The sequence below is a fragment of the Corvus hawaiiensis genome, chromosome 9 (genome assembly GCF_020740725.1).
Source record: "Corvus hawaiiensis isolate bCorHaw1 chromosome 9, bCorHaw1.pri.cur, whole genome shotgun sequence".
NCBI lineage: Eukaryota > Metazoa > Chordata > Aves > Passeriformes > Corvidae > Corvus > Corvus hawaiiensis.
Window position 1 is genome coordinate 8161019 of NC_063221.1, and position 17157 is coordinate 8178175.

General features: G+C 41.0%; 1 protein-coding gene across 6 annotated transcripts in view; it reads left to right on the forward strand.

The window, feature by feature from the left end:
- Nucleotides 1-16023, forward strand: part of SUCO (SUN domain containing ossification factor) — a 40253-nt gene extending 24230 nt beyond the window's left edge. For 2 of the 6 annotated variants that reach the window (XM_048312825.1, XM_048312820.1), the window contains 13 exons: nt 834-854; nt 1089-1144; nt 2080-2171; nt 2626-2691; nt 4970-5044; nt 5523-5619; nt 6555-7709; nt 8535-8622; nt 11160-11264; nt 12206-12360; nt 12706-12797; nt 13882-13937; nt 14095-16023. In XM_048312825.1, the coding sequence (XP_048168782.1) occupies nt 834-854; nt 1089-1144; nt 2080-2171; nt 2626-2691; nt 4970-5044; nt 5523-5619; nt 6555-7709; nt 8535-8622; nt 11160-11264; nt 12206-12360; nt 12706-12797; nt 13882-13937; nt 14095-14541 (2505 nt within the window). In that variant the 3' untranslated portion in view covers nt 14542-16023. The remainder of the gene's footprint in view (nt 1-833; nt 855-1088; nt 1145-2079; nt 2172-2625; nt 2692-4969; nt 5045-5522; nt 5620-6554; nt 7710-8534; nt 8623-11159; nt 11265-12205; nt 12361-12705; nt 12798-13881; nt 13938-14094) is intronic. The other 4 variants (XM_048312822.1, XM_048312821.1, XM_048312823.1 and 1 more) reach the window with 4 other exon arrangements.
- The last annotated feature ends 1134 nt before the right edge of the window (nt 16024-17157 follow it).

Sequence of the window (17157 nt, forward strand, 5' to 3'; positions counted from 1 at the left end):
TACAGCATGGTAAAATTTCCAAAGGTTTGTTCTTGTAATGTTTTCACTTTATAGTGCAAAAAGTAAACAAGTTCTGAGTATGTCTAGTCTACAGAAGGAGTCTAAAACGTTTTCAAAAAGTAAAATTTTTTGAAGTAGTTTACTGAACTTGTATCAAAAACGGTGGAATTTTTTGTAAACGTGATTTTATGGGAATATTTGTCTTGGTCTCACTTGCAGATTACTCCAGTGCTTCAGTGATAGTGTCTACATAGTGGTTTAATTAATGTGTTCTACACTTGCAAATTAATTCAGATTAAGTAAATACCAGTGTGTAGTCAAGGTTGCACTAGAAAGACACAGATGACTGAAGCTTTCAAGTCTGTCATCAGCTGCTCTATTTCTTGCAGTTGTGCTTCTCTTAATTGAAGTAGTTTGTACTGAATTGAAGCAGTGGCAGTACATATAGAGTGCATGCTACATGGGTTTGTTTCTCCTTTTGAGTCACTTTCTGTAATCTATGCTCTTTAAGGGGAAAAATACACTTAGTACCTTTAACACACTTCAGTATTCTATCTGCAATCATGCTGTCCTGAAAAATTGAATAACTTAAATTCCCTAATAAAACACTTGTTGCATGTTGCCTTCAATCTGCAAGGTACAAGGGCTAAATGAAATCTTGCTACCCAAGGCAGATGAAGTAGTATTACAACTTAATCCTTCACAGCTTGTCATCTTAGGCATTTATAGTACTGAATTAAACCCAGCAGGACTCTGTAGTTGCCTGTGGCATGTGTTCAGCCTTTGTACTGACATCTACTTTTTTTTTTTTTATTTCCTTTCTCTCGCTTCAGATGTTCATCAAGTACATAAAGGTTAGCAACCTCTTCTTTTGGAGTGATGGATGCATGGGGCTGGGGGTGTTCTCTGCTGCGGCTCAGCTCTTTAATGCATGGCAAGAGTAAATCTTTGGTTTCTTCTGCTGTGGGCAATCTGCAACTCCCTTGAGTAAACAAAACTTGCAATTTCAAGATTGAATGTATATGTTAAGTGAACTCTTGACTCTCTGAGTCTTTGAGGTTTTATTTTAAATACCTTTTATTCTTTAGGTGGAGTTGATATCACACTTTGGATCAGAACATTTTTGTCCTTTAAGTCTTATAAGGTAATACTTTGTGTTTTGCTTAGTCTTTCTACCTCCTTGCAATGAGGATTAGTGTGTTTTCATAATAGTTGGGCAACAATTCCAATTTTCAATTGCAATTATTTGTAAGTATTGTGAATTGAAGTAGTTGCCTGACTTGCCTTCTGTGTAGTGTCTTTCACATCTGTTTAAAGAAGCTTTGAGTCTTTTTATTTGCTTCTCCAGTATGTAAGGAATAGTTTATATTGGGGGGGGGAGGGGAGGAAACAGGAGCCTTGAGCAGCTTTACAGCAGGACATGAGCATTTCCAGGCTGACCAAGCAAAACGGGGAGCAAGTGGTGAACTAAAAAGAGCAGGTGTGGTGAGTGCTGTGTTGCTTGGTGCCACAGGTGCATGCAGTCAGTAATGCTTGGAATGTCTGAGTAGAAACACCTGTGAATTTGTAATTCAGAGAATCATCACCCTCTGTACTGCTCCTAAAAAACAGATTTTGAACCTGGGAGGTCTCTAGTGTTAGAAGTCAAACCATATTTTTAGTTCACAAGACTGCTTTAAATTGGATTATTTTGATTTAATTTTGGCAGAATAGGTCAAAGAGAATATGGTATGCAAAGTGAGGTAGTTCTGAATAGATATTCCTAAAGCAAGTCAAAAGTGAAGCTGAAGAGGAGGTGTAAGCTCATGGAAAGCTAAAGACAAGGAAGTCTAGGTATGAGTTTAAAAGGAAGAAAAAAGATTCTTTGGAATTAGGATGAAAAACAGGATCTTGTTTCAGTTCTGCAGGGGACTTCGTAGATACAACTTAGAGAAAATAAACATCCCTGCTGCTTGATTCTAGTTAACTGACTGCAACTACTGTATCTCTAATTTATTTGTTATATAAAGGTAATACTGCTTATCAATTATGTCCCATGATTACTAATAATAGGCTTTTATTTTAAAACTTTTATCATAGAGTATTTGGTACTAGCATGGTTGAAGAGTATGAAGAAATAGCTGATTCTCAGTATCAGTCTGAACGACAGGAACTGTTTGATGAAGATTATGGTAAGCAAATATTTCGTGCATTTTTAGCCATTCAGACAGCTCTTGTGCTGGTTTTGGTGGCTCATCACTTCCTGCATATGACAGAAGATTTGACTTCTGAATTTGCTTGTTGACAGTATCTCAGTATTTCTGGGCTTTTCCAACAATCCCTTTAAGTTTTAAACAATGTGTTTGATGTAGCTATGTGGATTATAATAATAAGTTTGTTTTACTTGGCAGAATAGACAATCTCTTCATGTGCTGACAGTAGTTAAGGATTACTAAAATAAAGAAGCTCACACAAAACAGATCTATTCTTAGTGTCCATTTCAGTTTGTAATCTGTCCTCTGTGGTTTTATTTCTATGCTGTCAAATCCACATCATTGAATTATATGTTAAATCTTGAGGTTTATATTCTTTGCCCATGACACATTAAATTTTAATAGTCACAAGTTGTTCTATTTTTATACATAGATTATCTGTTGGATTACAACACAGGGGAAGAAAAATCTTCAAAAAATCTTCTTGGTTCTGCTACAAGTGAGTATGATTTATTAGAAAAAGTTGTTGCTGTGCTTAAAACAAGATGTGCTAACTGAAATTGGAATATCATTTTGTCATGCAACATCTACAACTTTCATATTCTGCTGAAACAATTTATTGTGATTCTTGTTTAGTTCCATAGGAATAATTAAAAATTTGAAGCTGGGGGATCATTCTTAGGGTTCTAAAAATGAATTTTCAATTTGTAAGGATATCTATTTTGTGGCAACTTGTTTTCTGTACTTAAGGTTTCTGTGTACTGAAAAGAATGTGAAAGTTGCACAGGGCTGTAAATGGCCAGGACTAAAGTGTTGTCGAACCTTAGTTATTTGGAACTTGGAAATCTGTATTTAATTAAAGTGCTTAACTTACAGGAGGCAATACAAAGATTTACTTTGTACAACTTTAGGGGGGGAGGGAAGGATGGAGAATACTATTTCTGAGAAGGCTTTACGTAAATATTGTAATTTATGTTCTTCATGAGGGCTGTGTGGTTTTTTGAGAGCACTAAAGGTTCTTGACTGTCTCTTCTCGCTTTTCCCATTGGAAAACCTCCAGGTGTAGGGTTTGTTTGGCTAAGAATGCTTGAATATTCAGTTTTAATGATCTTCTTCACTCCTGAATTATTCAGGCTACTGTCACATCCACACACCATTTTCTAAAGAGCTCTTGCAGTGTACAATTCTTCCTTCTGTCCCAGCTAATGAAGATTTGTTATTGCAGTGTAGATTTGCACTCAGTTAATGCTGTTTGGAGTCAGGCTTTACTTTCATCCTGTAGTGGATCAGAGCTACAGAAATCTTTCATACTTTTTTCTAGAACATTGTTGTCTCCTGAGAATAAGGTCATGGCTAGTAACATTCACAGCTTAGAACAGTTTTCAAAAGGGAACTTGATAGTGGAAAAAGCAGTTTATTTCTAAATGTGGGCTTCTTCACAGATGAGATAAAGCAGTAAATTCTTCCCTGACACTGCTTATCTCTTATTTGTGACTTTCAGACTTTCTATCTTCGAGCTATCTTGATGATGCATATTCACATGATCTGTCAGCAAGGGCAGTATTACAGGTTTATATTCACTGTTTCAACAATGCAGTAACTTTTCATTTAATTTTTTAGACTACTAAAGCTAAGATTAAAAGATTTGAAGCAGCTGTTGCTGATGGTGCTCAGCTGTCTCTCTAATGCACTGAAACATTGCAGTGACCATTATTTAGTTCTGGCTGGTGGATTTTGTTATTGAGACCTTTCCTCTGTCAGGGTGGTCAGTCCTCTTTTGGAAGGAGGAGAGTTTTTGGGTGTTGGTTTTTTGTGGTTTTTTAATATGTACATAGACAAATGGTGACAGACTTCCATTTTGCATCTTAAATGTAGGGTGAGGAAGAGGGTCCTCTGAGAGAGGGGTTCTCGGACTTTTAATCTCATAAGAAGCATTCTGCAGTCTTCCACGAATCTTAACCTTGGAGGGTGGCTCACTGTTCTTTCTCCTGCCATTCTCCCAGATTGTAAAGCTTCTCCACCAACTCCGTATTCTCCCTCATTTTCTGCTTCTCCATCAATAGTAAGAAACCATGCATAGCTCAAGTTTAGCATCTTTTGACTATTACGACTTTTCACAGAATACAAACCCAGATAAATAACATGAATCAGGAATGCAGTTTCTGACATGCTCTGGAGGCATCAAAGGCAGAATCAAAGTTTTGAACACAACTTCCTGGAGCCCAAGGAATTTGTCATTACTACTAAAATGCCTCTTTCACATTATGACCTTGGCCATGTGACATACACTGCTATATGTTGGTGGGTGGGAGAGAAATGAGCAAAATCAAGCCGGCTTCTGTGTGTTTACAATATGGTGCTCTTTACCCAATTCTCACCTTCTAAATAAGCCTGGCAATTATGTTTGTTTTCAGTATCAAGACCAAAGAGTAGCTGTATTTAATATCTGTGCTGATGTAGAGCAGGCCCTCTTGGAATTTACTTCTGTGAATTCAGAGGGGAGAGGAACTGTTCTACTTAACAGGTCCTTAAAATAAATATATGCGTAAGCCAGGTATGTGGATGTTGTTGATACAGGTTTTCAAATAGAGGTTTCTAGCTTGTACACTTACCTTTAAAAGAAACAGCTGCCTCCAGTGTAATGGAATGACCAGATATTTTTATGTCCTTACACTGATTCGTTTCGAGCAAGTATTGCAAAAGAGCAGATTTCTCAGTGCTGGTGATCTCTGGGCCCTCTGAAAGTACTCTTGTTGAGTCGTTGTTGTCTCTTTTAGATGCTATCCTAAGTATGGTGAACATTGCTGCTAATATGCTTGGAGCCAAAACTGAAGAGTCATCTGAAACTGAAGGTAGTGTAGTTTTTTTAGATGAAAAGCATTCTGGAAAGTTTTTTTTGGTGAGGAGTTGGATGGTCTATGTTTAAATGACTTTTTTTCACCTGTTGTGGCACACCTGATTAGTGCCATAGAACCTAGTGACTGTGAAAAGTGGAACAAAGATGCTGAATTTGCTGAGAAAAGAACCCATACAAAGATGACACATATGCTTGTTCAGCTTTATTTGGAGATCTTTGCTCTCTGTTTTACCCAAGTTAAGTTGTAAAGTCATAACTTGCTGCTGCTTTCTGGAAGTGTTTTGAGACTGTCCACAACATCACATTCATAAACTCAGTAGCATTTTCATGTAAATAACTTTGGATGACATCTGCAATTAATTTGGTAGTGCAGTTAATAATAACCCCCCCAATAATAAACCTAAACCTCAGAATATGTTGAAAACAAAGATGGTTCTTGAATTTCTGTGTTCACATTTTCCTCCTTCCTGCAGCAGGGAACAAAAGTGTGTCCGAAAATGTCACTGCCACCCCTGCAACTTCAACAGCTGCACCAAGACTGCCTGAACCAACACCTGTTCCTTCACCAGAGTAAGTGATTGCTCTTGGTGTTTTTGTAATGTGCTCCAAGCAGAGACTAACGTGTGCCAGTCTGCAGTCTTTGGTAGTAGAATGCTCAGGTATGGCATGCAGACTTAAATGAAAAGGCAAGTATTTGGTAAAATCTGTAAGTATGGTAATTGCACTAACCAGAGAAATTTGTTTTAGTTACTGTTTATTATAGCTATTTCCATTATGACATGTTTTATTTTGGCACAGAAACTGACTTAATACTGCTTAATACCACTTTTGTGGTCTTCTGCAAGGGACACTAATTAGGAATGTAAATTGTATTGCTGAAACTTCAGTTAAATTATATTGACAAAATTCTGGTTTAGAAGAAGCTTATACTTCAGTAGACTTTCCTTAATGAAAATATGTATACAAATGTACAGATTGAGGTTGAGAAGAGAAGTTCTATATAGATTTTCTATTGTTTTTCAGTTGATTAAAATTGCTGATAATTTGGCTGCTTAGGGCCAAGACTCTACCTCTTAAATGTTAAGACATGAGTTCTGCTGTATTTAGTGTTTTTATGGTTTTCTATCACTCTTGCTGTGAGACTGAGGAAGGTCAATGGTAACATTGTGATTGTTGCATTTGAAGATTGCATCATCAGAGTAAGACGCTTGCTGTGTAAGAAATGGTATTTGAACTGGTGACAGTTTTCAGGGGTGAGGGAAGGGGCAATATCTAATTGAGAAGGCTTGCTGTTTAAGCGGCAGGGGTTGAAATAATGTGTTTGCCTATTGGGAATGAAAATCACCAGAAAAAATACTATCTTGCAGGATTTTGGTCTCCAGACTGGCCTTTGGTCACTGGACTAAGCTTTGCTAATTTTCTGAAAGATCCTATTTTCACAGTCTTCTAGAGCAAGGATGTAAAACTGTTGAACTAACACCTCAACTTTAACTCTTCTGTTCTAGACTTGTTACTACTGATATTCCCCAGATAGAGAAAGAGCAGTTAATGGTGGATTTGACTAAAGAAAGCCCAATTGTTCAGCTAGTGCAAGAGTATGAAGAAGATACAAGCCAGTCCACAGTAACTTTGCTGTCCAGTGATGACCAGGAAGAGGAAGCATTGGCATGGTTTGAACTGGAGACAGAGAAGTACTGCTGTGACATGGCAGCAGTGTGCTGTATTTCCACCTTCTCAGAATACCTGTTTAAGTGGTGCTCAGTTGCAGCAGCCATGCATCGGCAGCACAGTAAAACTGGAGGTGAGGAAAGGCCACGTTACCCTGTGGATGTGCAGCAGCCACAGCCAGCTCTGACTGAATCTACCCAGACAGCAGTAGGGGAGCCTCTGCCTGAGCAGTTGGACAGCAAAGCTGAGAAACCCCCTGGGTCTGTTGTTGCAGTTGACTTCAGTGCAGTCCATGAGGAGATCAGTAATGAGACCACAGAGTCCATTGAGCTGGAGCCAAGCCACCCTCAAACTGTCTCTCAGTCCCTCCTCCTAGAAGTTACTTCTCGAGTTAAGCCATCCCCCACAACAGATATGGTGTTGGAGCCTGCAAAAGAAGACTCAGGCCAGGTAGCACCAAGGGCAACTCCCCAGGTGGATGTGCGTGAGCTCAGCATTGAAACAGAAAAGGCTGAGAGCTCAGTTGTAGAAGAAAGCCCTGAGACCAGTGTGGCCACTGAGGTAAAGGAGATGAGCACAAGAGAGACTGTTGCTACTCCAGTGATTTCAAAGCCTACAGAGACTGTTCTGCAGCCTGAAAGCACAGTGGGCATAGTAGCCAGCGATGCTGTGGAAGGAAAGGAGAGCGTTCCAGAAGTGCAGAAACCTGTTTTGCCTCCTGTCGAGTCTCCAGTATCTGCTGAGACAAAGGAGGACGATCAGGCAGCTGAAGAAGCTTTGATGGCGATTCCGGTCTCGGGGGGACCTCAGAGAACAGCTACAGATTTCTATGCTGAACTGCAGAATTCCACAGACCTGGGCTATGCCAATGGGAACCTTGTTCATGGATCCAATCAAAAGGAGTCAGTCTTCATGCGCCTGAACAATCGCATCAAGGCCCTGGAAGTCAACATGTCCCTCAGCAGCCGCTACTTGGAAGAACTCAGTCAGAGGTGAGTCTGAGAATGATTGGTAGGAGTCCAGCCTATGAAAAATAGTACAGGGGAAAGCTGGGCAGAGTGTAGATCAGAGTGTAAAGCTCTATGGAAAACTGAGAAAAGGACCCAAGCCTAGGTGGCTGTTGGAGTTACTCTGTGTGAGACAGGGCTTCCCTCTTTGTATTTCAGATACAATCCCATTTATTTTATTTTGAGGAATATTGCTGTGGGTTTTTTAAAAGGATAAAGTCTTGTCAGGATGTAGGCACTAATCCTGCCCATAATTTATTCTACAAAAGGCACATCCTTCTGTTACTGTTGAACTGAATGTCACAGACCTACAATGCCTTTTAAATTTAATTGTTTCCACTTAAAGTACCCTGTTATCTGTAATAACTCTGGTTGCATAAGTGACTGTGGAGAGGGAACCAAGAGCTTTTTGTGAAGGATGTATCTGTGTATTAGTGTTTATCTGTGGTGTTCCTTAGCCACAGGCGAGTGGGGAAATGTACCCATTTCAGAAATGGTTCCAAGGAGGGGGCTCACAGTTATATTTACTGCGCAAAGTGAATTCAGTAAATTGGCACTAAGCTTGAAAGTGTTGAAATAGATTTGACCATAACTTTGGGAGGGGGGGGAGGGAAAAACACCCCACAACCATAGAAAAAGACACATCTTTTCTATTTGTGAGACTTAAAAGCAGATACCACTTGATGTTTAAATAAAGCTCTTTGGGCAAAGGGAAGGTTTTTTGCTGGCATAGTTATGTTTTCTGAAGACAAGTCTAAGCTGAGGAGTTTTGTGCACTAGTATTTCAGCCTTAAACACTTTCTGTTTTAGGTACCGAAAACAAATGGAAGAAATGCAGAAGGCTTTCAATAAAACAATAATAAAACTTCAGAACACCTCAAGAATAGCAGAAGAGCAGGTATGGTTTGTTTGGAGTACTTAAGTCTTTTCCTAATTAGGAAGGCTTACTTTTAATGGAAAGTTGCACAGAGGTGCAGAAATCCTCTTTCAGTTGAGCTGTAGATATGCCTTTTAAAAGCATCTGTTCCATGGTTCCCTATTTTTCTCCATAATAAGATTTTTAGATGTGTTCCCCATTGTTTTAGAATAAAGCTATTTTTTCTGATTTTGTACTTGAAGAAAAGATCAGTTGTCAGCTGGTAATGGCTAAAACTCTTCAATGTCTTTGTGAATGAAAAAGTTATCCAGGTCAGTTCCAACCCTTGTTTCTTGGTTGTGACTGCACTCAAAACAAATTTTTTAACTTGGTTGGTTTTTCAAAACTAATTTAAATTATGGATTGACAATTTCCCTCTGCTGCTGAAGATACTGAACCTGTAGAAAGGCAGAGGGGTACAGTAATGGCTTAGGCCAAATTTGCATTTAAAGGTGTAGTAATGTAACAAAAGCTTTAATTCATTCTTTAAAATGTGTTTTTTCCCTGCTCTGCCATCCTGGCTTTCCTGAGCAGCTATGAAATAAAGCAGTAACTGCTGTGCTAAACATTCACTAAAGCAGCTGTGCATGTGGCTGTTGTGGTTTGACGCAGCTAAGTGTCAAGCACGCAAAATCTGTTCTTTTCGTAAGGGGAAAATAAGAAAATATTGAGGAAAACTAGAGAGCTGCGAGGCAAAACAGGTTCAAACTTAAACGGCTGCAATACAAAGAAAGAGTTTTATTACTAATAGAATTAAAAGTAAAAAGAAACAGCAAGAAATTAAAGCAAACCTCTTCCCCCCTTTCCAGCACTTTCTTCCCTTTACCCAACTCGCACAAAGGACAACAGAACATGGGATTTTAGTCAGTGTTGCAGTTCTTGATAAGTCTCTTTCTTATGCTTAAGGAAAAAAGGGGGTTTTTTTCTGCTTCTCATGGTACCCAAACTGCCACCAACAGCAGACCCGCCCGGAAAGAAACAATCTGCTGTGGTGTAAAACATCTCTTCCATGAAAAATCTCACAGTTCCTTCATACTGACAAACATAGGCTATTACATGGGGTTATTAATCTTTTTACGGATGAGTTATTTTGACCTGAACACAAAGGCTTTCTTTGCCACAAGTCTCTAAAAGCCTCTCAATGCTTCTATGTAGCCTGGCATAGGCACTCCTAACAATCTTTATGGGCCACACATGAGTTCTCCATCCCCCCATCTACTTCAAATGGATCAAAGAGACAAACAGTTTGTGATATTACAGTTTCTTACCACAGCATGTAAGAAGTTTTTTTTAAGCTACGCACGAGAATCGTGGCACCGCCCTCTTTTCTCCTGTCGCCATGTTCAGCTTTGTATTGCACAACTCACTTTCTCTCTGGCTCTGAAACCACCATGTTGAAAAGTGTCCTTGTTCAGGCTTTATGGTGGAGAAAGCCTCGTTCCCTTTGTGCTGCTGGCTGCATGGTGTCATCTTCAGTTTGGCATGAAGTGTGCTGGCTGCAGACAGGAGGCTCTGCCAGCTCCCATTGGCTCTGCCAGCTCCACATGGAGAGGAGAGGATAAGGACCCGCTGGTCCCAAGAGGCCGTGCTGGATGCCTTTAGCTGTGTGGCAGTCCATGGCTGGTTTTAGCTGCCTGTGGCTCTGGGATAGTTCCCCCCCAGCAACCCAGGGTCCGTGCTGCGGAGTTGGGAAAGGGGGGGGGGGGGCAGGGGCCCCAGTGGGGCCTGGAGGCTCCGAGGCCCCCCCACCTTCCGGCAGGCAAGCTGGAACAAAAAGAATTCCCACCTTTCCGTGTGGTTTAAATATGTAAATTGTAAATATGCAATTGTAAATTGTGAGAAACCTTGAACTCAGGTTCAACCCACTACAGTGGCATAGCAGACTTGATCTTTCAAATTATCTGAAAGTTTCTGAAATGCAGTCCTAGGTCTGTAGTTTGTTCACCCATCAACAATGAAGAAAATAGCAGCTTTCATGTACTGTCTTTTCTGGGTTGGGTTTGGGTTTTTTTGGAAGAGTATCAGCAGTGGTCAGTCTGAGGTGCTCCTCTTGGTTAGTCTCCCCTTCTCACAGGATTTAGAGTCCTCTTAGGGCTCTTCCCAGGGAGCAGTTGTTAACTGCAAATGAGTTGTTCCTGGCTGGTTTGGGCTCCTGTCATTGACTGGCTGCCTGGCCCTGGAACAGCAGCTGTACATCAGTCCTTAGACTGGAGCTCTGCATGGTCAGCTGTATGTGTTTTCTGGGGCCTCCTGACGGTGACTGTGGAGCTGGCTGCTCACTCTGCCTGTGATGAGGACAGCAGAAGTCACTCTAATGAAATGCACCTGGCATAACGTTAGGAAATGTTACTTAACAAATAAAAATGTTACATGAACACTGTGTTGAAAACAACGCTGGACAGGCCATGTGGCTACTGAGTGCCTGGCTGTGTCAAACAGAACACTAATTCGGTAGCCATGAGTGCATGAGACAGTGGGAACCTGGCAACTGATGGCATGCTTATGACTGTTCACCACAGGATCAGCGTCAGACAGAGGCAATCCAGCTGTTGCAAGCACAGCTCACCAACATGACTCAGCTGGCTTCCAACCTGTCAGCGACTGTGGCGGAACTAAAACGTGAGGTAATCACACTTCAGCAGTGTGGCATGAGAACTCAAAGGAAATAGATGCATAAACACATCTCTATTTGAAGAGACCAGAGTCCTCAAATAAGGTTTTAAATTGTCTGTAGCGTTGCTTTCAGCCAACTTTAGCTACAAATTTGAATAACTGGGGCTGTCTTGTGCACAACAAAATTGGTAATAATTACTGCAGACCCACTAGGCCCTGTGATTGTAGTCTGAGCTAAGGTACCCTTCTCCTTTCCCCACTGGCTATTGTTATCTTTAGAGATTAGGGGAATCTTGGCAACAATAATAGGAATGTTTTTTCTCAAATGTGTATGTTCTGCCTGCCTGGCATTTCAATAATAAGCAGTACCATAAACATGACCTTCTATATTTTGTGCCTATTGCCAAAGACCTTCCTTGAACTGACACTTAGTAAGACTCCTCCTTTGATGCTTGACTGGCTAAGCTCCTGTTTATGAGTGCTGTGGTTAGTGAAACAACATTGAATCAAGTGATTATAATTGTATTCTGTGAAGTACTGCAGTGTCAGCTGGTAAAAAGCATAGTTTAGATTTGCCATAGTATTGTATCCATGTCAGCAGTGAACCAGAGAAGTTACTTTCTGAGCATGTTTTCTTATGGGAAGTGTATTGCTTTCAGGGAGGTTTGGATGCTCTTGGCAAGGAGTGGCAGCTTCTCTAGTTATGCTGGTACTGGAGACAGGGAAATCTTGTCCTGTTAGCAGCTAATGGGATTTGGCCTTCACTCCTTGAATGCTGCACAGCCAATAGACTGCATCAAACCTCTGAAAAATTACTCAAATGTCAACAAGTTCAGTGAAATTAAAGAAAAGTGAGTTGAGAACATAGCATTTGTCTTTTAAAGCTTAAAACATAAGAATAGCAATATCATGGAGTTGTTCTGTCTTCAACGATTGTCTCAAATCCCTGCAGGTTTCTGATCGCCAGACTTACCTGGTGATTTCGCTGGTTCTCTGCCTCATTCTGGGCTTGGTGCTTTTTGTGCAGCGGTGCAGGAGCCCTTCTCAGTTCTGTGAAGATTACCTCTCAAAAATTCCCAAAAGCAATCACTACCCAAGCCCCAAAAGGTAAGGTACTTATATTCGAAACTTAATTATTCTTTCAGCTTTTTCTGTTTCCTAAGTCTGCTGGTACTGACACATCTGCTTTAATTCTGAGTTTTCTTTCTGCACACTGAGAATTGATAGCAAAGAGCTATCGATCATAACTCTCTCCTAGGAGCATTTTGGGGCTACTATGGTTAACAAATATGCCTTGATAACTTGTTGCAAGCATAGTACTGTATCTGCCAGGCTTTCTTGGGCACCTCAGCAAATAGTTCTGTCTTTCTGCCAAGAATGCCTCTTAATGAGAAATGTGTATGACAAAGTCCTGAGAAAAATGTGTTTAAAAAGCTTTCTGGAATTTCCTAGGTGTTTTTCCTCCTATGATGATATGAATTTGAAAAGAAGAACTTCCCTTCCACTGGTCAGATCACAGTCTTTTCAGCTAGCTGGTAAAGAAGGTATTATTTGTATCATACATCTGGTCTCTGGTGTTGCTCTTAGTGCTGCACAATGTGTGTGTAGTTCACGTATGTGTTCTGTAAGACAAGGTGGTTTGTGAACAAGTTACCAACTGCTCACAGAACTATGCTAAATTATGCTAAAACCTTAAATGCAGTTTTTGCCATCAGTTTTTTTTTTTGCTCTGCAAATGTTTTTTGGGGGTTAGGAGCAGTCAATGCAGGCACTCAGGTCTGCAAAGCTTGCAGAAAGTAGCTTTTTTTTTTTTTGTTCTTGTAAATGCCAGATGTGGGAAGTCCTGATAGCTATGTTTTAAACTTGGCAGGTATTTAGGATTCAAATTTAGCAACTGCAGTAAGAAAATTTAGACCATTTATCTTGGCTTAGGTATGAGGAATGATCTGGTCTTTTCAGTATTCATAGTAGACTTGGGACAACTGATTTTGATTCCTTAGGAGTGTTGTGCAAAACCAAGTGTTGCAGATCATAGTAACTACCAAGAATGCTGCTGACACAGCTCTTCAGGCTGCAGCAAACTTGCCTCACAGATTATTGTACTGTGAATAAAACTGCATTAAAACTTGAGTTGGGAATGTGATGCAGTGAACACCAACTATTTTTTTTTCAAAACTACACTTTTCCCAAATTCTCCCCTGCTGTGGTCTCATGTCAGTCTGAACATCTGCCTCGTTGGCAAGTGCACATCTGTGTTGTCACGGGCAGGCTGCACATGAAACACTGTTACACTGGTAGCAGTTTGGTTTCCTAGACTTCAACTTTTGCTGACTCCTGCTCCTTTTCCCCAAAGGATGTTCTCTGTACTTCTCCCATGGCCATATCTATCAGAAAGCCGAGTGTTTGTGTGTGTCACTGACAGCTGCCATGACAGCACAGGGGAATTTCTCTGTGTGCTGACTTTACTTTCAGTGTTTGTGTTGTGCCCCCCCTTAACTTAAAAACGGAGGGAGGAAAAAAAGTGCCTGATTAAGTGGAGTATTTTGTTGTGCTGCTGTTTAGTTGGGATTGTGTTGCTCTAGAACTGGCAGTGTCAGGACTGCTAAGTGTGTGTTCCCTCTCTTACAGTGGATCCAGAGGATCTGTACATTGTGGAGCCCCTGAAGTTTTCCCCAGAGAAAAAGGTACTGTGCTGTGGGGAGGGAACTAGTGGGGCTGAGGTGTTCCTGCTGGCAGGTGGTGCACATCTCAGCTGCTCTCCCTGCTGGTTCCTAGGCTTGGCCTGGATGCTCTGCTTGACTTCCAGAACTTCACTGTTTCTTTTTTCACTTGTGGTTTCAGAAGAAGCGTTGCAAGTACAAAAGTGAAAAACCAGAGACTATTAAGCCGGCAACAGAGCCTCTGCACCCAATAGCCAACGGGGAGATCAAAGGAAGGAAGCCCTTCACAAACCAGAGGGACTTCTCTAACATTGGGGAGGTTTATCACTCTTCCTATAAGGGCCCTCCATCCGAAGGAAGCTCTGAAACATCGTCGCAGTCTGAGGAGTCCTATTTTTGTGGCATTTCAGCGTGTACGAGTCTGTGCAACGGGCAGACCCAAAAGACAAAAACTGAGAAGAGGGCTATAAAACGAAGACGGTCGAAAGTTTCAGACCAAGGGAAGCTCATAAACACTCTAATACAGACTAAGTCGGGGTCAATGCCAAGTCTGCATGACATAATCAAAGGAAACAAAGATATAACAGTGGGAACACTTGGTGTCACAACAGTTTCTGGACACATCTAAACCTAGCTGAACTTCTCAAACAGGAGAGTGTTTGTTCGTTTGAGAACAGTCTGTGGTATTCTGTGGAAGGATAGTGGGAGACGAAGAACTCAACTCATTGGAAAGTATTCAGAAATTTGGTTTCTGCCTTTTTAAATAGATGGGATTGTGTCAATCTTGGCTATAAGCTGCAGCTTTACAAGGCTGATAATTTCCTATGAGAACAGCTTGGGGGGAGGGAGGGCAGGGTTCATTTTATAAAGGTTTTTTTTCACAGTTCTTGGGGCAGAGATTTTTTGAAACCCAGTTTGTTGGGTGGAATAGGGATAAAAGCCTAATCCTCTTCCTTTAGCTTTGTTCCTATTTCTTGCACCTTCCCATATTTATGTGCCTTTTGTCTATTTATAATGCCACTGGAAGAGGGGAGATACAATTGTTTGTCATTTGATTTATTTTGTAATTTCTCTAGCTTTTTTTGAAGATGCAACACTACAGTGCTGTAAAGGGACATGTGTCAGCCTTCAGCTGGACTTAGTAATGTGGACTGGATACTGTAAAAATACCAATAGATGGACTTGCCTGACTAGATTCTTGTTGTGCAAACTCTGTTGAGGAAAATCTCTCATGAGGGATGGCAACTGTGTTATTTGCACCTTCAGTCACAATCGGAGCTTAGTCTGATGTGCGAAATCAGTGACGGTGGCTCTTCAGGATTTCCTGTGCGCGATGGAATCTGAGGCTGAGGAAGGCATTTGTCACCTGCATGGCCTGCTGCAGTTCTCTGGAGGAAGTGGATGAGGAATGCTCACTGTTGTGCTGAGCTCAGGGAAAGCTCAGCTGAAGAATGTGAGGGTGCATTCTCAGAGCCTGCTCTGGTGGCTGTGTTGAGCTTGCAAAGCCTGGGAGCTGCAGCTGTCGGGCTGGTTCACAGTGGGTGTTTCCATAACGTTTGCTTTTGTATTGGCTAACAAATGTGCAGTGTTGGTATGGTTGGTATTTCATACTCAAGTGTTTTTTATTTTGACTGTGACTGTATATTTGGATACTATAGGATGTGTGGTTGCTAAACTGTTGAGTGTGGTTCTGAGTGAGTGGAACAAAAGGTTATTCTTTTTGACAGGTGTTACAGGTTCACATTGTACAAAATAAGTTAACTTATTGAGCACTTTTAGTGGTACCCTTTTTAATAGATCTAATGCCTTTCCTGGGTATTGTACGTAATGTGACTTATTTAAAGCCTTTGTTTTTTTGCTGCTTTCTTGTTAGTTTATGAATACTTTAAAGTGATGTACTCTTAAGAGTTGATCTGCACAATTAGCCAGTCAGAGCACATGAACCAGACGTGTTGAACATGAATTCAGAAGGGTGTCAAACCTGGATGAAGATAATTCATACCACCAGAGTGCAGCATCCAATGTTGTGGAGCAAGAGTATGTAACTACAGAGCTGTAGTGCCATTAGAAACTGTGAATTTCCAAATAAATCTGAACACTTTGTCTTTCATTTACTGGCATTTTTTCCTTTGAAAATGAAACTTGTGGGTTACGTTCTTTGAGAAGGACTAGTCTTTAAATTTCAGTCCAGGGCTAGGACTTGGGATCCTTTGGGCTGTAGTAAGGAGTTCATAAACTTATCAGCCTGGATGTGTTTTTCTGTTTAAAAAAAGAAAAGTGTGGGGGAATGGATTCTGAAGGCTGAGTGGTGCTTTGTCTGAAAGGTCAGGAACTGTGGCCCTGTGACACTGCTGGAAAGGTTTCCAGCAGGGTCAGTTCATACCTTGCCCTGGGGGATCCCTGCATGTGGTGGCTTTCTGTGAGGAGGACTGCATGAAGTGACCTCTTGGTACTCAGAGCTAAGGCTTGTGAAGGATAAAAAAAGACCATGAAAGGAAAGTTAGAGGTCATTATCTCAAACCAGAGTTTTCAGCTTCAAGTTTGCCCCTTACTGGTCCCTCCCCCTCTAACTTATTTCTATCAAGCACAGCAGGACTGTGTGCAGCCAAAATGCCAAATTCACAGGCTGGCCAGTATCTGCTGGTCAGAGGAGACTTCCCCAGCACTGAGTTCTCACTTGAGTGTCTCAGGACTCTGCTTCATCATAGCACTATGATTTAAAAATATAATTGAATGTTGAGTTTGCTGAGGGAGGAGAGTGTTGGGTGTTTTTGGGGGGGAGCATGTGTAAGAAACGTGTACCTTTATTGCCCAGGCAACCACTGGGCTTTTCTCTTTGGTAATAATCACCTGAAGCTGGATGTGACTGAATTCTAAAACAGCCCATGTTGACTCTCTGTGAACTAAAGACTCTCAGATCTACACTATGCTGATAAATGAGACTGCATGTTGAAATCCTAAGCACATGTTTAGATTTCCCAGTTAACAATTCCAGATGTGAAACCAAATGCATTCTAAACTGGTCTCTTAATACCCTGCTCTCTTTATACATTTTAAAAACTGGGCATGACTTAGGTCTAAGGAGTTGATACATTGTGTGGAAAAATACCAGTGATAAAGCTTGTCCTGTAATGAACATGTGGGAAGTGTGCCATGGGAATAACACATCTGAAGGAACCTACAAGGGCCAATTATGCTTTTGCAGACTTGAGAACGTGTTCTGGCAGGAGACTGGAGACTGAAC